This window comes from Lampetra planeri, chromosome 16 (genome assembly GCF_965212315.1).
Source record: "Lampetra planeri chromosome 16, kcLamPlan1.2.h2, whole genome shotgun sequence".
Classification (NCBI taxonomy): Eukaryota; Metazoa; Chordata; class Hyperoartia; order Petromyzontiformes; family Petromyzontidae; genus Lampetra; species Lampetra planeri.
In genome coordinates, this window is record NC_136122.1 from 8,162,179 (window position 1) to 8,185,303 (window position 23,125).

The 23,125-nt window shown below is 43.2% G+C and overlaps 1 protein-coding gene across 1 annotated transcript in view; it reads right to left on the reverse strand.

The window, feature by feature from the left end:
- The window catches only part of EXT2 (exostosin glycosyltransferase 2), a 74,110-nt gene that overhangs the window by 45,890 nt on the left and 5,095 nt on the right, over positions 1–23,125 (reverse strand). The window contains exons 3-5 of the mRNA XM_078601479.1: positions 18,549–18,800; positions 15,750–15,839; positions 10,623–10,739 (exon numbers count right to left, since the gene is read on the reverse strand). Coding sequence (XP_078457605.1) covers positions 10,623–10,739; positions 15,750–15,839; positions 18,549–18,800 — 459 coding nt within the window. The remainder of the gene's footprint in view (positions 1–10,622; positions 10,740–15,749; positions 15,840–18,548; positions 18,801–23,125) is intronic.

Consider the following 23,125-nt stretch of genomic DNA (forward strand, 5'->3'; position numbering starts at 1 on the left):
TTTAAATGCATTGAACAATCTTTCCAGGAATTTTTATGCATGCCCATATTGCAGTTAATCAGACCTCACAGTCAGTTCTGTGCGATCATCTTCTACAGCCGTTTACTGACACAGGGTAATGCACTGCTAGCTGCATAGTTCCTGACAGAAATGTCTTTATCTCATGACATGGTGTTGATAGTTCAATTGAAACATAATTGTAAAAAAAAACATGCACCAAAAAAATAATTAGGCAGGATTCATTCTAAGATATTTTACAAACAGCAAATAAAAACACGTGCAGCAGAGTGCAATTAAAACAACATCAATCGTCATTGGGAACAGCCACGTAAAAAAAACATCAACTGAAAGAAGTTATAATGGCCATAACAAACGCCATCAAAGGCAATGTATTCTCATCATTAAACCTCGAGTACTGCAAGCCGACAAGGGAGTAACCACATAGTGCAGGTAATGCAGAACAAAGTTGTGAACTGTTTTGACAGCGAGGAGGAAAGTTTTAAATTGCATCGAGTATTGAGCTGGAAGTCAACCAAATAGTCCCAGGACCGGCATTGTACGATGAGTTGTCTATGTGCCAGTAATCATCCTGAGAGTGGCAACTTGGAGTAATTTTACATAATGAATAGACAGTACTGTATTTATTTGGGAACAGGAGTTGGGGGAGTTGCATTAATCGAGTCTGGATGTATTAAAAGGCACGCACTAGCATGCGAGTATCAGTTCCATGAACAATGGAAGACTAAAACTTGATTTGATGAAAGACTGAATCACAGGTTACCACAGCGCTCACACCAGCACAACAAAGTCACGTAAAAAGAGATTCAATACATGCATTTCCAGGGTAACAATTGAAGATGAACACAAAATGAATAAAATGCACGGCAGACTTACTCTACAATGATCATCTCGAATGCCATCTAAGTGTCAGGCGGTTCTCATCTCCATTGGCTGTACCGAGTCCATGGTGGAAATTCCACGTGTCCGTGGCGAGGGGAAAACTCCTCAAAGGCGAAACACAGTTGACTTCCAAAGCAGTGGAACCCCTCCGCCTTTGAGAAACGGAAATCACCTTGCGAGTAGTCTGAGTTGATGATGAGCTATGCCGACTGCTGGCTGGGATTCGAACTCAAGACAAGGAAGATACTGATAAAAGGAGTCACCACTGGTTTTGTATATATATAAAACCACTGGTTGTAATGCAGAAAATCATTCAAGCATAAAAACTACAAAACAAATGAATTAAATGCCATTATAAACACTGCCACACTGGAACAAGTAACATTTTGAATTCATTAAATATTTTTCATGATGACGCAGTGTCTTTCAATAGTGCAGTGAATTCACCACTGCACACCCACTCAACACACAAATGCACTTACAATCAAACACCCGCTCCCCTTCCCTCCATTGAGTGCACTACCAAGTTCACACATTGTGCCAATAGGCCAGCTTAGGGGAAGCAGATGAGACTTAAAATTGAGCAGACGCGACAGGCTTCGGAGTTGGCCCCTTGCATGACCGCTGAAGACCACACAGTTGGGAGTGGCTGAGTTTAATCAATTGCAGTGATCGCTATCGTGTGCCGTCGCAAGTGCGTCCCACCGCCGTGCATCGACACCGGATTGCTATCAGCCGTGCCCCCCCTGCTTGAGGGTTCAGGGTACAGTTAATTGTGCACAACAAAAGCACGTTTATATTATTTTATTTTTATTTTACTTTTATTAATTTTAAATTTTACCTACGTGACTTTACCGAAAAAAAAACCTAAGAATACGTTTACGTGTGCTGTCCAGGTTGCTGCACAGCAGCTTCCGTCTCTCCATCATTAGGAGGATACATATTTAACTCCGTGCGACATGAAGACACGGCAGAGCTGAGGATTGTCTTCATTTAGAGAGCACTGACGCGGACCTACAGCCACGCGGCCGTGAGTGGGGACACAATCCCTTAATCTTTCGATTTAAAGCTTTCGTGACTGCATGGATTCATATTCTTGGTTCTTTGGGTAAAGTCACGTAGAAGGGAAATTTAAAAAAACATAATAAGAAAAAAACCCGATATTTTTATTATTTTATTATTTCCCTTCTACATGACTTTACCGAAAGAACCAAGAATATGAATCTCTTAATCTCCGCAACGCAGTGGCCAAGGCCGTTTTATTTGCTTGTGGGTCCTGATGCCAAGACCCTGGCTCTCTCACAGATGTGCAAACCCTCCCAACACCTGGCTGGAAACCCTAATTTTAATGTTTTCAACACATCAGGAAATGTGTACACTTCAAAGTTGATTACAAAGTATTGCACGAGTCATTTGGCAAACTTGGCTCCGTAAGTAGTGAGTGTCTTTTGTAATTTAACTTAATTCCAGAATGCCATTCCAGCCTCTTTACTGCCACACTAAGTTTAAAAAAAAAATCTCATCTCTCCCTTGATACTGTTAAGTCAACAGCTCAATCAACTCTTTAGTTACTGTGACATGCATAAATACCTTCATGTGAAATCATGTTCTTGTTTAATCACATTCTTACATATATGCAGGAGTTGAAATCTGCTTCATATCGGCGAAGATTAGACTCCTCGGTTATTTTCGCAAACAAAATATGACACCATGGCAAACAAAAATGTTCACTTCACACCGTTTTAAGTCAGTGACACTGACAATTGTCATGCACTTGCACCATCTAAGCGGAAGAGACAAATCAAATGCAACCACTTTCTCGCCAAGGGGCCACTGAAACTACAACACAAGATACGCCAGATCTCGCACACCATGGGTAACATTTAAATATATCATCACCATCACCAATGATCAATCCACTTTCAGATCAAGGCCTTCCCCAAACTGTAACAATCTCTCCCGGTCCCGCGATGTAACGATCCATGCAGGGGCGGTTTCTTCATTAGGGCCATTGGGCGACGCACCACCAATGTCATTCAACCACAGAGTCACGCTAGCCGTCACTGTGCCTCTGGATATAGTCCAATCAGCGTCATGCTACGTTCTGTGGAGTACCGCCTCTTTTTGGGCGATTTCCCTCCAGCTGAGAATCGCCCCGAGTGGTCCCATAGACTTACATTCAAAGATGTTTTTTTTCGAACGGGGGCGCTGCAATGCATTCTCTATGGCTTCCGGGAGGGCTCGCCCTAACGTGCTTACGTCATCATACGTAAGCACGTTTCATCCAACAATATAATTTGTCGCCACCTAGTGGAATCTTTAATAAAATAAACTTGAGTGGTTTGTTTTAATAGTGAGTATAGAAACAAACAAGATGTATTGTAAGAGTCACTTTATTTTTCATTAATATTAAAGAAGTTAAGTTGCCTTTACATGCTTAAGCTGTTAATTTATCCATTGCATGGGTGGACCTTATCCTTATCAATCATCCAGACATTTGCCCCCCCTGAGAGATTTTGCAGGAGCCGCCACTGGATCCATGTAGTGCCCTCACACACGAGCTGATTTCGTCACTCCATCTCTGCCACAAACGCTCTCTCGGGCATCAGCCATTGGCCCTTCTGTTGACCTGTCCTGCCCAATCCCAATTGTTTTATATTTAAAACAAATCTAAAACGTTCTAGATTTGAAGCTTTCGTGACTGCAAGGATTCATACTCTTAGGTTTTTTAGGTAAAGTCACGTAGGTGAAAATAAATAAAAATAATAGAAATAATATATATATTTTTATAAATCACGACGTTTCGGAGGCAACACAAGTCTCCATCATCAGGTGGGACCGTCACAGCTAAATTTACTGTATCAAGTGAGGCAAAATTCCAAGAGACAAGCTCTTAAATAAAAGTTAAGGGGGGACGAGGGGGGAGGGGCTTATCTGAATGTGGTAGCCAATGAATGGAACGTGTTGTGGGGGTGGGCGGGGCTAAAAGAGAACAATAGGTGCACTTGTTGTTGTAACCGATGTTGGCTGACAATCCAAATACAAAAAAGGCAGTACTGTTAAACGCTGGGGATGTCAACACTCGGTAAAGTAGAATAGTACCTGTCAAATAAGATGGTCCAAATATGTGTAGTTAATAACATTCGTGTATAACGTTCGTATCTTTCACAACCCAAGTATTGCTCTCTCAGTGTCTCCGTGGAATTCCAAGTGCATGCCTCTCATGATTGTTTGCACAAGTTTCAGGTTTTGTTCACCTTTTCTCTCTCAGCGTCCAAGTTTCTGAAACATTATACAGCGTGTCTGTACATGAATCATCCCTTATTCACGAATTATAATTATTAGACGACAGTTTGACGATGTCCATAAAGCAAGCAACACAACACATTCGCCAATAATGCTGTGTGTTGCTCTGCAAGTAAAAATACATAACAGGCATTTTTCTTGGCAATGGACATTCATCATATCACGTAAATAGAGTTGCCAGAGTCAGAGTAATAAAGCGAATACGAGTTGGAAACTGCACTTTATACTATCATCATCACGATCCATGGGCAGATAGCCTGTAAGTATCCAGTGCACACTTCATCATTTGTTTCCTCTTTCCTCTGTCCTGTGCCAATATCCTCAAGTCGTGAGCATCTTCTGGCACCAATTTCTTATGTCGCCTTCAAGCCATACTATGGGGTCTGACAAAAAACTAAACTTGGCAAAATGTTTCCCGATTTACAGTTTTTTTTTATTTGGCATATGAAGTCACCTACTGAGTAGCAGACAGGCCCCTTTCAACAATCAAACATTAACAAATAATTATAATTGAAATTTACGTAGCAAAATGTTGCTGCTGCAACATATTCTGGGTAGAACTGCTGAGGTCAATGCATAACTCACTCAGTGCTGCATTTCCTGAGGCCAATTATAATTTCATTGGGATTAGAGTAGCACTTAAGAAATGTAAGGGTTAAATGGATCAAAGGGACTTGAAACTGTTTACATTCCTCAATCCTATAAGAGAGGTAGAGGAATTTATGGTGAGAGTGGGGTAATTTTGAAAATTTGTTTGAGCTTGCGTCCCAATTTTACTGAGAAATCAAACGTGCTAGGGAAACAAATACACGATCCAATGAGAGAGACACCCATGCATAAAGAACCTCTCCAATTATTCTTGGGTTCTTTTGGTAAAATCACGTATAAAGATAAAATAATAAAATAAATTAAATACTAGCATACGACGTTTCGATTGCAACACAAGCAATCATCATCAGGTATAAATTAAATAGAAACACAAATCTAGTATACTAAAAATTAGTATACTTAGAAATGTAATGTAATACAACACCGGCTTCGTTATCGCGCGCCAGGCGAGAGCGGGGTTTGGATGACGCGTACACGGCAGGTAGGAGTGTGATGTCTAATGCTTTGTTTTTACACGTGTAAGACGTGTGGTGTGGAAAGGCCATGACCTGAAACATCACCTATTCTACAATGTACCTTTTTAGGGCAGCTTTGGGTGACAACACGCTTCGTGTTATTTGTGTTTGTGCACCCGCTGCCAACGCAGTATCACCGAATCATTTGTTCAATAAAACGACACAGATGCACAATAAACCTTCACGTGTCCCGCGACGCCGTTGGCAATGCAAAAAGCTAATTTGGGGTTTCAGAGTGTCCCAGGTGTTCGCCACCATCTCGGATGCGATCGTGTTGAGAGCTTCTTGTTCTGTGCAATTGAAGATCACTAAATTTTTTGTTTAAAAAGACATGACAATATAAGATATATGATGCCAACATTGAAAGTGTGCAGTTTAATTATGATTATACAGGGTGTTTTAAAAAAGATGGACCCGATGTGAAATCGCTATATCTCTGCAACCACGAACCGCCCATGAATGAAACTCTGACCACTTGAAAGGGCGGGGCATAGAGAGGGCGGGGCATAGAGAGGGCGGGGCATAGAGAGGGCGGGGCATAGAGAGGGCGGGGCATAGAGTTTCCAATGATTATCGCTCGATGCCTCTCCCAGCGCACACACAGCCCCTAGCCTCAGTCATTCGCAAGATGGTAACCCCGCAACACAAGGCGTTTTGCGTTCTGCAGTTCAGCAAAACTGAAACCGTAATTGCGGTGCAGCGTGCGTTTCAACGGCGTTTTGGCATTGATACTCCAATGTCAAAGAGCATTCGTCGTTGGTACCGAACCGACAATTTGAGGAAACAGGCTGTTTATGTGCGGGGAAGAGCACAGGGCGACCACGCACCTCAGAGGAAAACGTGACAAGAGAGGCGTTTGGGACGAATTCAACTATTGTCTCGATGTTGTCCGTACAGAAGGTGGAGGGAACATAGAACATTTATAATATGGTTAGTCAAACTTGATAACTCATTAAACCGTTTGTAACTTTTGTGTAATTGTAACATGTTGGCATCGTGAAATATACTGCTTTGAAATTGGGCCATCTTTTTGAAACACCCTGTATAATACAGTAAAATACTTTAAGAGCACTTCTCATATGTTGCACGTTTCTGGCGACGATTTAAATGAGTAGCCTTGTTAAAAAGATGGTGATTGTTTTGTATGAAGATAAACAAAAATCCGTTCATTTAATGTTACATTCATCAGACTTCATGGCATACTCTTAAAATTCGGCCTGTAAAACAGATACCAAAACTGCAGTCATTTGATATTGCTTTCAGCTGTGCTGGCAGGCAATAACACTGGAAATCACATTCCAGGAAGATATATTCCAAAACCACCAACACATAGTATAACAAAGGCAGTTAAGGGGAGCATGAATGCAGGCATGGTTTTGTATATCGCATTCAGGCGTAAAAACATTGACTACATACACATACATACACGAGTACAACAAATCTACATTTCCTTAGCATAATCCTCGTCCTAACAAGGAAAACCATTATAGGCGTTTTCCTTTCTTGTTAATCCATCAGAACTCTATGCCATTACTCCTACCGAACCACTGTCAAGGCATTCCATAAGGCAAGGCTCTTGTGCTGGAAAACTTTCTGGGTCATTCTGCCGAAGGCACACCGGGTGACGAATGTTTTTTTTCGCCATGCTTACAAACACAAAGGCTTTCCTTAACAGTGCTACTGAAGTCATACTGAACTCATAACGTCTGCAGACACACACCGAGAATCAGATTTATAGGTTCCGCTTTGCTTTGGATACGAGAGCCTTCGCCGATGTGTTCAGCATTCGTTTGTTCTATCTTATGATCATAAGGGGCTCTGCTTTATGCGTTGTAAAAAAATGTGTTTCTTGTATAACGCACTGCATTTATTTAATTTAACCATCTAAAATAACATATTTGTTCCCAAGGAAAGCAAATTTGCTAAGCATAAATAAATTCTAAAACTAACTTACAGGGGTAATATAAACTTTGCTTTGCCAATGTTTTTTAGCCATGACATGAAATCAATTCAATGTCCTTTGACTACGACAGCACACATTGAGATTCATTATTTTAATTTCCATGGGGGACAGGCCACAGTACGAGTGTGCCCATGCAACCCAAACTGTGGACTAAATTGTAACCCACTGTACTATAGTGAGCTCCTTCAACGGAGGAATAGAAAAACCACACAAACTCGCTGCTGAAGTGACCTCATGGCGAGCAGACCTCGACATTGGCATTTAGCTCTTGAACATATTGCCATACGCAAGCATACAATTTCCACGGAAGGCCTGAGTATCCATGGTTACGTTGGGATCCATCTTCTTGGTTCTTTCGGTAAAGTCACGTAGAAGGGAAATAATAAAAATAATTATTGTATTGTTTTATTATTTTTATTACTTTATTATTTCCCTTCTACGTGACTTTACCGAAAGAACCAAGAAGATGAATCCATGCAGTCACGAAAGCTTTACGTTGGGATCGTTTTCACTGAGCACCATTTCACTGAGGCATATATGGCACCTTTCCTATCACACGTACCTGTGCTCTCATCAAACCAGGCAATACGACACCACAGGCGAAGTCATCAATAACGTAATTAAAGTAACCTTTCTGGCATGCTCTTTGATCTCACTAAATTTTTGGACAGCCTACATGAAGATTAAGTTACACGTTGCACTAAGATTTGATAAACATTAAGGAAGAAAGCATTGTGCTCAAATTTTTACAAAATGCCCAACCATTAATACTAGGTTTATATTTTTATTTATTTATTAAATGTACAGCCCATTGTCAATATACTGCTGGATAATGGTACCTCCACGCCATGTCGGTGTTTGACCAACCACACTTCACCGTGCTGGTAAATGCAGATGAGTCAAGGGGGATGGACTCGCTCCGGTTTGAACAACACTCACCACGTATGTTACAGCTGCAGCCCGGAATCAAACTCAGGTCAGTGGGTTCACAGCGCTAACTGCTGTGCCCGGTTCTACCCCACTTCACAAATTACATCACCGAAAAGACTGGCACGTTTAAATACTAAAGCCCTTGCTACAAGAATCCCACCGACTAGGCTGCATCAAAGCAGGGCACGTGGCGCAATTTTAAATTAAATTAAAAGCCAAGCTCAGACGTACCCCCAAACAATAAAACAACCAATATGTCTGGTGCCGCGCAAACAAAATGTAAAGGGCTGCCTCTAAGCCATAAGAACGCTGCGGTTTACTATCAGCAATCTTCCTCCAAATCTCTTCACTCCCCTGCAAGGCTTCGTGGCGTTACTGCCCTCTGGCTCGCAGCTGCTGGGCAGGGCGCCAAGCCGCGGTGAGTGCCGCATGGAAACGATTATTGCCCGTGTGTGCGTGCGCGTGCGTGCGCACGTGAGTGAGTAGACCGCCGCCAGCGCCGCTGCCCCTGCCACGCTCTGTCCTCCCTATCTGCCTCCCTCCGTCATGCAGTGACCCGCAGGCACAAAAAAAACAAACGGAGGGATTTTGTTTTTTTTGCCCAGAACTCAAGTTTGCTAAAATTACAATTACGGCAGCGAGGATGCAGTCACAGTCTAACAATTAGCACGCTAGACTTGCAATCCAGAGGTTGCTGCTCCGATCTCCCCGAGTGGCAGAGGAAACAATGGGCAAGTTTTTTTTGTCAATCCCTCCACCTCTGTCCACCCAGCAGGAAAAATGGGTACACCAAAGAGTACATCATAAGGTCAGGTGCGGTGGGATAAAGTGCGAGTGGTGCTCCTCACTATTCCAAAATGTCTGGTCAGTGTGAAAGAGAAGACCAACTAGCCTCTGGAGGGGCTCTTTTGAGCTCCATCTAGTGGAGAATCTTATGCCAGCAGTGGAATGAGTAAGCAATTGCTGGGCTACGTCATCAGAACAGAACCGGAAGATAAATTAAATTAAAACAACTTTCTCGGACCCGAGGCTCCCACAAGGCCGCGCTGCTGGAGGGCGCGTGGCACAGTTTGGCGCCAGCTAACAAAGAGTGTGGTCCGTGTGGCTACAGTTCTCTGCGGTGAGTACAATGTCCTTAAAAACAATGGCACTATTCCTCTATAAATACAATTAAAGCTGAACAGCTTGCGCATTCCCGAGGTATAGCGGTGAACGGAACACCCACCACCCTGCAACATGCAGTCGTCTCGGAATGGGAAAAAGTTACTAATGTTCGTAATACAATGAGAACACAAATTAGTGGAATTTGCTTCAAGGGTTGTGGTAAATATTGCTTACACACTTGACATTAGAAAAATAGCATCGGGTTATGTTAAATTAGCACAGGCCAATGATACATCCGCCTTGCTCATGGATGAGCTTTCACAATTCAGGTTCGCAATTCGATTTTAGCTCAATTGTTTTTATCACTGTGAATACAGCAGCCAGTAGTGACCGCAGTTGTCAAATGAACCCATGACATACAAGATATACGAATCAAACATAACTTATTATTACAGAATGAGATTTACCAAGAGTCTACGAATTGATTTTAATTGCGGAATCGAGCATTACTCTTTTGCTTATGCTTACAAATGTGATTGCATGATGGCCCATTTCCCCCCATTTGCACGCGATTAGACGATGAGAATGTTGGCAACGTTGTGAAAATCCATCTCACTTTATATTTAGAAAAATACATCCAAAAAGGAATGAACCAAAATCAGTCATCCTTTATAGGTACCATTTCTTTGAAAAATCTCGGACGGGGAAAAAAAAGTGCAGCTATATCACATCACAAGCTGTCTTAACGTGGGCTATAAATTGTCAAGGCATGACATCATTCCATTCCAACTTCAAAGTGGCAAGTGATGATTCATTAACAAGGCTCTGGACGCATTGCGGCTTTTCTGGCCACCTTCAGTGCACTCAAAAATAATGCTTTCCCATTCCCTGAAAACAGAAATCTCAGAATAAGGAGGGCCAAATGTAAACAGCTGCTTGTTACTGTAAAATACAAAATATCACATTGTTATGGCATGAATTTCCCAACAGATCAAAAAGTATATTGGAGAAATGCTCAAGCAGCGACAGGGACACACACACAGTTTGCTCAATGTACGGTTTTTCCCCACTTGAACAAATAGCAGATTTGGTGACTTCACGGAAACTTCACAACTCGGCAACATCTACAAACCTGCTCCAGTGCATCGCTTCACCCCACCTGCCTCGTGCGTTGAATGTGACGCCTGCCACGAAAGAGTGCGGGAATGAAATATTTAACCGGCAAAAAAAGCCTTTCATCCGCTCGGCATGCGGAGAAGCAAAGAAAAATCTGGCAATCGATGATCCGCACTTACCCCGGGGGTTTGACGTGAAGGTTCACCTCCGTGGAGAAAGCACTGAATACGGGAATGCTGACATCGTAGCCATGCCTGTACGTCCATGTCGAGAAACCACCGCCAGCCAGTATAGCCCTGAATGCAACAAACATAACGCACTGAGGACAAATATGCATGCGACAACCTGTGTTGGTGTCGCAAGACGTTCATTGAATTTAACAGCAATATTAAGAGTTGCTTTGGTCACGTACTATGCAGAACGAATGCGCTTAATGAGCTTAAACCATCGAAATCAACAATAACCACATTTCCCACGATTACCATCATCTGCTTTATCCACAGCCCTAATAAAATGTGTTTTGTTAATTATCATCACCATACTCTTAGGTTTTTTCGGTAAAGTCACGTAGGTAAAATATTAATAAAATAAAAATAATTGAAAATAACAAAAAAACGTATTTATTATTATTTTCTTTTATTATTATTTTACCTACGTGACTTTACCGAAAAAACCTAAGAGTATGAATCCTTGTAGTCACGAAAGCTTCAAATCTAGTATCATCACCATCACAAGCATCATCATCATCAACTTCATCATGAGGAAAGTAAACTAACCACTCACTCGGTGATTGAATGGATTGTTACTTACAAATCAACCGAGTAATTCATTCTCTTTCTGTCGGTTAGACTTTCTTGATTTTGTCATTCTTTATTGTCTCATTTGTACAGTTTCACTCATTCCATTAGCCTTACTCTAACATTACCACATATCATTTACAGATGACATAAATCATATTTGATCGATTCTCCCAGACAAGATTAACGCATGTATCGTGAGTGAAATAACCGATTTTAATCCGCGAAGCAACGCATCAATGCATTGTTAGATGCCTAATCATCAACCATCCATCGAAAGAACCACACATCCGCCCTTTCCAAGAGAGAACTGGAAAAAAAAATCCGAAGGAGAAATACACAAACATAAAAAGACGACATATATTTGTAAGAAAGAAAAATAAATTGGTACAAGATCCAAAATAAAGAAACAAAATGCTGAGAAAAAACACATTACAGTACATTGTGCAGCTCCATGTACTTACACTGCAGGAAAAAAAAACACGTGCAACTTAAAGTCTAAAGCAATGCCCTGACAATAAAGACAAATAGCATCAGAATTCATTTCTAAAATTGTCACCTGCGAGGTGCCCTGTGAGCTATTTAACGCGCAATGGGTGGTACATGCCTTCACCTAGAATGTGCCCGATCTCATCAAATCTCGGAAGCTCAACAAACCCCAGAGAGTGCTGGTATGTGTGAACTTCGTGCAAATGCAGCTTGTCACAGGGCCGTGGGTTACAAGGTGAGCAGTAGAGGGTAGTGCAGCAAAATCCATTGATGTACTGCATTTCTATGCTTCCCCCGTCTGTCCTCGTCGCATTCACCAAATCCACATTGATCGGCGCGGTGAAGTATGGTCGAATGACCCCGCCTGCCGGCACGGCATGAGGACCCTTATTCGGCAGCGGATAGATACGAGAGGTACACGTATGGCACACTTGCCATTGCTACCAATTAAATCGGCAGGCTGCTGATTTTAAACCATCTTGCCACACTGATTTTCCAAGGCAATATATTTATTTGAAATTGTTATGTACTTTTGTAATTCACACTTGTTTATTTATTTCGCGTGACTTTCTTACCTTTCTCTATTTTGCACTATCGTTTTTTTATTGTTTGCTGTTGTGACTTGCTGATCCGCCCCTACGGGAGATCTGTGAAGAAGAGCTTCATAGCTCATCGGATTCCTCCAGGATAAATAAAGATTCTGATTCAGCGGTGATATGGCCTGAAGTAGCGGTGGCGAGGTCACCGATTGTTACAGAGGTTCACAGTTCGACTCCAGTAGCTACCCGGATTAATACCGTGCGGTAATCGTACAAACATGTGTCGTCTGCTTTCAAGTGGAGTTTAAGATCCAATGACGTCATTCGCAAGAGTAGGCCATTGTGTGCTGGCATCATGGTCCAAATGAGCCAAATTTGAAAAAGAAATATGACAAAAAACTACTAAGTTGGAATATAACTTAGTAATTATAGCCCTTGAATGTAAAAACTTGGCAGGATCTTCCTGCAAAAAAAATTTACCACTCTGTGAGGCTTTTCTGGGTAAAGAAAAAAAAAAGAATAGCTTTGAAATTTGGTACGCGTAAATAAGGGTTTATAATCTGCAATGTACCACTTAAATCCGTCGAGTTGGCAAGTATGGCACACGTACATGGGTGCTACATCATAGTCTGCCTTGGCGAAAAAATCCTAATCGCGTAGGTGGTAGAGCAAGCAAAACTAAACGCACGCGACTCACATAGCCGAAATCGCGGCCACGTTCACAGCACTCGTTTCTGTGTTAAAAACACTTATCATTCCACGGCGGGGGGTAATCATCCAACTTCACCACCTACACATGGCGCCATAACACACGGCACCTTCCACCCACGCCCCACATGTGCATAGAGTTTTTTTTTTTCCCCTCTTTCTCCCTTTGGCCGCACGTGCACTATATTTGCTGGGACAGTGATACATTTATTTGCAATAACTTTCAATGAAACCAAAATAATATATATGTACATGTATGCTTATGTCGTACTGCACAGTCACTTCATGTAGTCTCGTATAATCTGCTTAAGGCCATCATCTTCATCAGCAGCCATGATAAATCCACTGGTGGATGAAGGCCTCCCCTAAGCCACTGTCATATCTCATAGTCCTGCGAAGAAGCAACCTATTTAGCACCAATGCGTGAACTGATTTCATTGCTCAATCTCCACAGTAAACGTACTCTCGGGCATATTCACTCCTTTGACTGCAATTCTAACATTTGTCTTGACCACCAGCCAACATCCCTTTAAGTGGGGCATCCAGCCCAAGCTCACTTACTTTTCTTAAAATAAAAATGTCTCTAACCTTCATATGTCCTTTAATACGCGCGTTCCTCTTTCTCTCACTCAATGTAAATCTTTAAGCGTGCGTTTCTTCATGCTTCTCCATCGCTGCCACAGACCAAATCACCATTAATGCATTGATCTTGTGAGATCTTAGAAGCTCTAAGAGGGTTGAGCCTGGATGGGGCTGCAAGGTGTGGGCAGGATATTGCAATGCAGTGTCATCCCCTCATGTGTGTGCATTTTCTCAAGGTACCCGAGTTAGTTCTCGCATGCTACACACCTATTAAATGGTATTGGTCAAACATCCCAATGCAGGACCCTCCTGAAAAAAAAATCTTGAGACTCGGTGAGTCTTTTTTTGGATAAATCATTATCTCAAAATGGAAACAAAGTAGCCAATCATCTAAGTGCTGTGGGATGCCAAGTAAGTGTAAAGGTTACGTTTCGGATAGGATTTGGGAAGATTAATGTTTTCTCGTAGCAGTGTATCATTACTACAGATGCAGAGTTAGAATATGAGCAGCGGGGATACATGGCGGGCAACAGAGGGCAGTGCTGCAATTCCATCACTGTACTGGATATCCATGCACCTCGATCTATTCTTCCATCCCGCGTTGTCCGGCATAGTGAAACACTGCCAAATATCCCGCCATGACCCGGACAGTGTCGGGAGGGGTCCTCAGCCAGCGGTGGATTCTCAAATGGCAGGACAAGTACATACACAATACTATACCAATGCAATCTGTCACTCTAGTAGTGAGTGCACTTGCATCATGGGAGGACTGTCACGTGATTCTCCTTCAAACACCTGTAGGGCACATTGCCTACCACACAACATAGCACGTGTTCGGCAAAGCACATCCGCGTAGGTTTGTATAAATTCAACAACATCTAGAAACTGCCACAGATGTGAACACTTCAACAGTTAAAATAAACATTTTCACTACGCCAGTAACCGCGTTATTCAGTGCCACGTGTCTTTTAGTGCGTGGCCACGTGTAAACATTGTGCTGCATGTAACTCACACATCCGAATACCAAACACATATAAAGGTTCCAGATTCCTATATTGGCGAAAAACTTCCCAAACACAACAACCCACCCCCCCCCCACCCCCTGTTGGTAAATGAGACAAAGACATTTTTGCAAAAAAATTGGACGAAAACGAAAATCTGCCGCAATATTTCACGGTGTTTATGAAAAGTCACTGAATTTGTGACGGGCACGTTAAAGGTGAAGTCAATGAGTTATAATTAAAGTGTGACCTCGGCCTTATGGTTCTATATTTGTTGGAAATAACTGTGGGCCCACGGATTTACAATGAACAGGAATTATGTACTATAGCTGAGCAAACCTAGGAGCGTGACTGCCCCCTGCTGAATAATGTACGGCTAAGACATCAGTTTGCCAACAAATAAAGCACTCGCAGCAGTGACAATTCTTAGATTCATTGCTTTGTTCCATTACATTGGTGACCAAGGAAAATACCTAAATTCAGATGGCAGTACACACTGCCAGAGCAGACCCTTTTGAGGTCAGGTGTCAATTTTTACAATACATTATGTAAGGCCCTTTTGTCAATCCACTGCTGGATGAGGGTCATGGGGGGATACTTAACCATACTTCACCATGATGATCAGTGTTGTTTGGTGAAATAGGGGAGCATAGATGTGACAACGTGGAAATTGCATTAAAACAAAATATGACTCTTCACTGCCATCACATAGCCGAGAAAAAGGAAGTTGCTATGGGTGGGACACAACGTGTTGGATGGAGGAGGGCAGGTGACACACAGGCATTTCAGTGCCACCCAAAAGTTGGTGACCAAGAGGTCGACCTAAAGCCAGATGATAGGAAGCCTGTAAGAGCAAACCTTGGAGATCAGGAGTCGACTTTACAAGGCCTACAAGATCTAGCAGTTTGAAAGAATCAATGGCGATATGTGGTGCAATTATGGGTATTAGTCGTATGTCTGTATAACTTCTTTCCCACCGAACGAGGCCATCCGTGCTAATCGGAGGAGATGCATTTCGTCCACGGCTGTTTGTAAATTAAAACAGCCCAAAGCGCTGCCCTCAGAAAGGCAGGGTAAGAATTGTGCTCATTGATGTGAACATTGCTGAACCATGAGCGAAGCCACGCTGGCTTGTCAGTATAGCTGGAGTCTCTGAACAAAGCAGCAGCAGCACATTTATAATTAATTACCTGTCTCTGGGAACATCCAAGGCTGTGTTGTACTCTGGAACACTGCCTGGCAGCATGTTGAACAGCAAATGATTTGTCCCTCGATTCCATCTGAAAAAAGGAAACGAAAATTAACAAAAAGAGCAACCAGGCAGGGCCATAACATATACAGCCAAGTCTGTGAAAAAAATGGGAACTTTATTTTGACCATTTAAAAAAAAATATTCCTGATTAGGCATTAGAGCTGGAGGGATCTCATGATTATTATCCTAGGAATCACATTTCCATTCATGGAATACAAAATCGACAACAGTCATTCTAATGCCCGAGTGTGGATTTCTGTGTCATAAGTTTGAGTGGCATATCTGGTCGAATCGGTTGGCTGGTATTGGAGTTGACCACCAAAACTATAACGCAGACTGCTGCAACTATCACTCAAGACTGCTGGGACTACCATTCAAGAGCACCAGAACCACCACGCCAACCACTGGGATCACCGTTTGTTTTTTAAAGAACATTGCCGGCGCGGAGAGTGCTGCCCTCTGCTGTGTGGGTCAGAGTTGTCTTGAAGGGATCTCAAGCGGTAGCTCTGTAAGTATCTACTTTCATGGGCCATTTGTCAACACCAAGGGTTGCACTGCTCTGCGGGAGATCCATATGGGTGCTTGGTCTCATGGCGTGATGTCCATAGCACACTCGAGATACAATTGGGGAATATTACAAAAGGTAAAAAACTAAAAATAAAATAAAGAGAAGAATCGTGGGCTAAACTGGTTTATAACCCTGAATTTGCGACATAATATAAAAATTCCAGCACGGGGTACGAAAGCACACGCATTTTTCACGAGAGGCTAACAACAGTAGGGGGCAGCATATGTGCACTTTATAAAGTGATTGGTTTCACTGTGAATTCCATTGAAATATTTACACGTTTCAGAACAAACACCAAATGATTTTATTAAGCCAGAGGGAGAAAAAAAACATCTAAATAAAATAACAAGAAATTAACCTCGCATTCTATTTGTGTATCTCGCCTAAATACGAAACAAGTCATCTTTCCTCAAAAATTCCCGGATCATTATTTATTTGATCCTTATGGCGGTACCCCAGGGTACCAAATAATGCTAAATGGCCGAGGCAATAAAATATGTTATTTCTGGGACACTATTTTTCCCAGGGGTGTACTTAACTCCGTGACTGGGGTACCAATAAATCCGAAATCGTTGCCACTCCGCGATGTCGAAACGCAGCGAGGACGATTGCCCTTAAACCCTGAACGCACGTACGCACCGTGGTGATGCATCGTGTACAGCTCGTCGAGATGAGTCGATTGCCGCATCGCCGACCATCAACAGACTAACAGTGACTGCATCACGGACATTATGCAAAAGCCGGGGTACTATGGTACCCCTGGGAACCGCCATAAGGTTAATTTGATAATTTCTTTGATTTAACCACGAGAGCCTGTTGAGATTTATAATAACGTTCACAGTAGTTAGGCATAGACAATGAGTAGGTACTAGGAATATGCATTTGAATCTCACACTGCATGTGGGAGCAGAGAATCGATTATTGTGATTGATGTACAGGCGGCCTCCAGCTTTCGAAAGTCAGATTTACGACGTTCCACATTTACAACGCTTATAGAATGCCAGCATGCATAAATTTACGACACAGAAATTAGATTTACGACGTATCTTCTGAAATGAAACATTTGAACGGCCAGCCTGGTTTCCAATGTGACTTGAGCGTGGAGCTTTTGTTATTCTAAAGTGTTTTTTGTGGATTTTTTTACCTATTAAACCCTGTTAAATATGGCTGATAAAAGGAAACCCACATCGGCAAGGAATGTTTACACCGTTTGTACTGTGAATGGGAAAACAGGGTCCAATTTAAGATGGGGTTCCCAGGATTGAATTGTGTCGTAAAAGCGAGGACCACGTTGTGCACTGTACACAGTTGGGTCGCGTTAACTACTGAAGTGAACTCACGCCCCTAGTTATCATTACCGCGGCATCGGCATCATGTCACGAGGCCAAGTACCCATTCGGAACGCTCTCTCTTAAATCATGGGCCATGTGAAGCAGTCATTGGTAATTAGGCAGAAACCGTCAATTCACTCCACTGTTTAATAACAGGTGGCTGCCTTGGTTTAAACCAAGAATCTCAGCGGTGGAACCTCAGTGCTCTGACCTCTGAGGCCTCCAAGCCTTGCTCGCATCATATAATTTAATTGGAGGTAATGTTCAACAAGGCAATGGGTTCAGGTTGAACTATTCCATGGCGCTACATTTACATATCATACCGCACCATTAAGAGCATCCACCTAAGAGCAGTGAGCACAATTTTAATGATTCCATGTATCATTCACCACGCATGTTTTGGGGAATGGAACCACTGGCTCTGCACTAAACCAGCCTCGCATCGAGCACACCGACTGGTCCCTACTCGCTGTTCAACCTAAACCCGCCTATTCCAATGGCCAAGTCAGTGCAGAGCCCTCACGGCCAGATTCAGTTTTTCCACTGTCTATTTGCCGAGCCACGCCAGAAATCAAACCGCGTTCCGCTGGCCCGTACAAGCAGGGCCAGAGGTGGCGCTAAGGACGTGTTCATAGCGTGTTACGCAAGTTCATACAACTCGAACACTGCGTTACCGCATGGTCTACGTGTGTTGACTCATTCATTGAGTGTACTATCAGCAGCACGGTTCTAGTTCCGCAGTAGGGGGGGGGATAGAAAAATAAAACCTCCTGAGCTGTGCCAAGCTGCTTCAGCATGGCGCGGATGTAGAGTGGGGAGGTAAAGAAGTTCAACTCACCCGGGTAGCTGTGCCAGCACCTGCGCCATCTCCTTGACCTTGAGGCGGTCCTGGCTGAGGAAGTCGAGCGATGGCAGCAGGAGGCAGGCGCGGTTGGGCTCGTCCGTGTAGAACTCGCTCTCCGACACGGCCGCTAGCATGTCGTTGAACTCGCGCGAGATCACGTGCGCCACGGTGGCATCCCGCTCGTCCACGTAGCGCACCAGTGGGTAGATGTACACCCGGATCTTGTTCCGGGCGTTGTGTCCGCACCTGTAATGGCGAGCGAAAGGAGAATGAGCGAGCGTCCCGTAAGTGAGGGCCGCTAGCGAGACAAAAAAAGGCATTAGACTCGAACTCCTTCCGTTTAAATCCGGGGTCGGCAACCTGCGGCTCCGGAGATGCATGCGGCTCTTTAATAACTGCTTCGTAGCAACACTATGGTTGCAAAAGTAAAAAATTGAAACCCTCCTAATTATATTCGATAGACGCTGAACATTTAAAAGGCCAACAATTATTTGCAATGTGGCATTAAAAATCATTGTGCATGTGCTGTTCTTAAAATAGGGATAACTTAAAACATTGTTTTGACGTTATTCATTAACGACCTTCATATGTTCACATGCATTGCGGCTCGAAATACTTCGTTTTTGAAACGAAATCGAAGAAAATGGCTCTATTTGTCATTTTGGTTGTCGACCACAGATCTAACATGGATTTGGGGACGCTGTTAGTTGGTTGTTGTTGTAACTTGCTGACCCGCCCCTAACTGGACATCTGTGAAATAGCTTTTTGGCTTATCGGATTCCTCCAGGATAAATAAAGATTCTGAAGCAAATCCTATTATCCACACTCATAGCTACTGCTATCTGGTTATCTATGGAAAAAGAGAGAATAAGAGGATTACTTTACCTTGTGATTCAACAACTCTATTCAAAAGACAAAAACTTATAATGGACAGTATACAACATTTGAAAAACACATAAAATGAATCAACTGAGCTAAGGTCAGGCTGGCATTGAAATCCCATATTTATCTGCTCAGCAATTACAATAACTAAATGTGAGCATAGGTTTTCCCCTTTTTTATGGCAACAAAACAGGTGTTAAGATGTTAAAACACCAAAATGAAACCTTTAACAAGGAATCATGTCTGCATTAACCACAATACTTGTGGTCAGAATGCAAACATAAAACACTGATAATATATGCATCGTCTTTGAAACTGATTGGTCCACACCAGAGACAGCTTTCTTTGGAGCCTAGTCTCAAACGGTGTTAGACCAGAGGACGCCAAAAAGCCTTTTGGCTTCCAAAAAGGGAAACACGACCTACTTTTAAGTTACAATACCCACACATTCTGGATGATGGCCTCCTCACGGTGTAGGCCGCGAGTGATTTGTTTTTCACCAAACTACTCGCACTGCTGCTTCGTGCAGGTGAATGAAGCAGGGAAGCACAAGACTGGTTCAGACAAAAACTCGCCACTGGTGTTAAGCCGCAATGGTCCTGAATCCAACGCCTAGTTGCCAGGTTCGTAGCACAGTGTACTGCAATTGCTTCACCACAATAAATGGGCCTAATTCGACATACAAAGTACAGCACTGGGAATGCAAAAATGACTCCTTGCCCTTCAACTCGACTTGCTCTACTCTCGTCTATGCCTTCATGCAACAAAGACAAAAGAACCCCCCCCCCGTATAGCCTTAACAGACTATTGGGGCAAGTGCTGTTAGCGAGCACCTATGAAGGCCAGCACGTCACACACGGGGGTAGGTGGCCAGCACAACGCCCGACCGCCTTCATGCAACGTGCACACACACACGTTTCCCACTATCCATTTACCGACTCTCTATTTCCTGAAAAGTGATGTTAATCGATGAGCATCTTTAATTAGAAGCAATGCTCATTGAGATGTTGATGTCGCTTCGGTAATAGAGGGCACTCACTTGAATTAACTCAAGGCCGGTTCAATAAACTGATGGCAATCTCAATTACATAAATGAGCAGGAATGGCTTTTCAATACTGTGCACAACAGGTCACACCAGTGAAAGTAATTCAATGCTTGTCGAGTTTACAATCTACATCAAATGTATTATGAACTATATTTACCACGCCAGCAATACATTGGACAAATCCTTGGCAGGGGTGTCTGGCATACGGCCACGGAGACCTCCACACCTACAAACCAAATGAGTCAGCGGAGGTTTTTCAGGTTTGCATGTCGGGTCTTGAAAGGAAATAATTAAGGAAAAGCAGACACACACCTCCCACTATATATAATAGCGATTACAAGTTGGAAACAAACTCCGACAAACCGGATACAATAATTTGCATGTGTTATGCAAGAGCTCGAAAACCTATGCCTAACTTTTTTTATTATCACTTTCCAAAGAATGGATTCGCTCCATCCGTCTGTCTGTAGAATAGGGCCACGATAACTCTCGTGAAGATGATCCATTGTAAATAAAATGTGAGTATCAAGTTCAGCTACTGTTCGAGAATTACCCAATCCAAAAACCAGCCACGTAGGTTCAACCAAAACTTGATAATAAACCATCAGCGTGAACTATGACAGTCGTTTACGCCAAGGCGATGACGTCACCGGTGACTTCTTACCCACACGCCAGGATTGCAATGTTGTACTCTTCTAGACGCCCTGATACACAGATTTACATCTCATGGTAGTCAACCCTAAATTGTATTTTTTTCTTCCAGAAACCACAAAGCTAATGCCACATTTTGCAGAGAATCTTTGACAACCTAGCTAAGATATAAATTTACAACGTAAGAATCCGGTTGAATGGCATGTCACTCTCTGGATGAAAACCTTGGCAGTGTCCCAGGTTAGTGTTTTAACGCAAGAGCTACCTGGCTGCCTCCATATGCAAGTGTGGTTGAGCTAAAAGGATGACTGAACTGAAAAGGAGACCGTAGACAACACCGAGGTCTCACAAAAGGCTCAGTCCCTTTTACACGCACCTTTACATCAGCCGCACCGAGTTTACACAACAAAGGCTCATTCCTAACAGCGTGCTTCAGCCGCACCGAACCTCACACAAATAATATTCAGGGCCTGCCTTGGCTCCTCCCACCCTCAACCAGTATATATACAAGGACTGTTTTCTTGGAATTTCTCTTACTTGATACAGCTATCGTGCTGTGACGGTTCCACCTGAAGACGGAAGCTTGTGTTGCCTCCGAAACGTCGTGATTTTTATTCTATTTTTATTTTACTTTTATTAATTTTTATTTAAATTTTTTACCTACGTAACTTTACCGAAAACCTTACAATAAGAATGAGGTCTCATGCACAAAGCATCCTTTATTATGGGTACTGCCAATGGAAGAGCACACATTTGTCCTCTTGTGTAGATATAAACAGATGTCTCGGTAGGTAGGTAGAGCGTTAGTGGGTCACCAAGCTGTGAGAGGCTCCGATTTGCTCATAAGATGTTAAATCAAGACCTTGTCCAAAACTACATGAGCATTCCATGCACTCTCCAGCCTGCCTAAATCCTCTTTTCAGAGTTTACTCACAACACTTTTTTCTCACACGGCAACTGACCATATCTAGAAATGGCAAGTACAGAACTGTGACGTGCAGTCCCATAGTGAAAATAATGATGCAATTATGAAGGTGATGACAATTGCAACATTTGAAAGATGGCGTCTCTTGAGAGCCAGAGAGTGTCGTGGGAAGGCTGCCTAGTGGTTTGTGGTTTTGATGGTGCCAACTTGTCCAGCGCCGCCCTCAGGTCAGCTTCTAGCTGAAGAGCGCAGACAGTTCAATCGGAAGATGGGGATAACATTGAAGGCGAATTTGCGAGGAGGTGCTGTAAAGTGGAAAACTTGATACTCTTGAAATTACGGGAGTGGTGGGTGGTTATGATGGTGATTGGCTTTGGAATTTGGAGGGAAAATAGGATGAGGTGGTGGTCAGAGTAACCAGTTTGGAAAACTTGCAGTGGAGAGATGCGACAATCCAGGTCAGGTTCCTGAACCACCAGGTCGAGCATACTCTCAAAATTTGTTGAGGAATCTTTGATGGGGCCTGAGTTGGTGATGACCAGGTGATGGCAGGCCAAGGTTGACTCGAGGTGGCTATCAATGGGGACTGGAGTATTGACGGGGCAGTTAAAGTTTCCAGTAAGCACAAGCCTGGAGGGCGATAGATGGAAATGATGGAAAAGCACTCGGTGTTAGTAGTGAGGGACACGGACTGGACCTCAAAGGTGGCGGAAGCCATCAGTAGAGAGCTCTTTAAAAGTCAGCGTTGTAGACAACAGCTCAGCTACCACCCCGCTGGTTAGTTGCGCGAGGTTTGCGAAGAACCTTGTATCCCGGGGGCGCAACTTCCAAAGAGATAGCTGGTGGGGGAGTCTGGCCTGCACCAGGTCTCGGTAATAAGCAAAAGGTCGATGTGGTGGTCCGAGCTGGTATCGTGAATGCGGGCTGATTTGTCGGTAATGGAGCGTGAGTTGAGTAGACCGAGGTGGATAGGTAAAGGTGGATGTGAAGATCCGAAGAGGCGCGGCATCAAGAGATCAGAGGAAATAGCTGGTTGAAGGTTGACCTGTGAACAGCGACCCCAACCG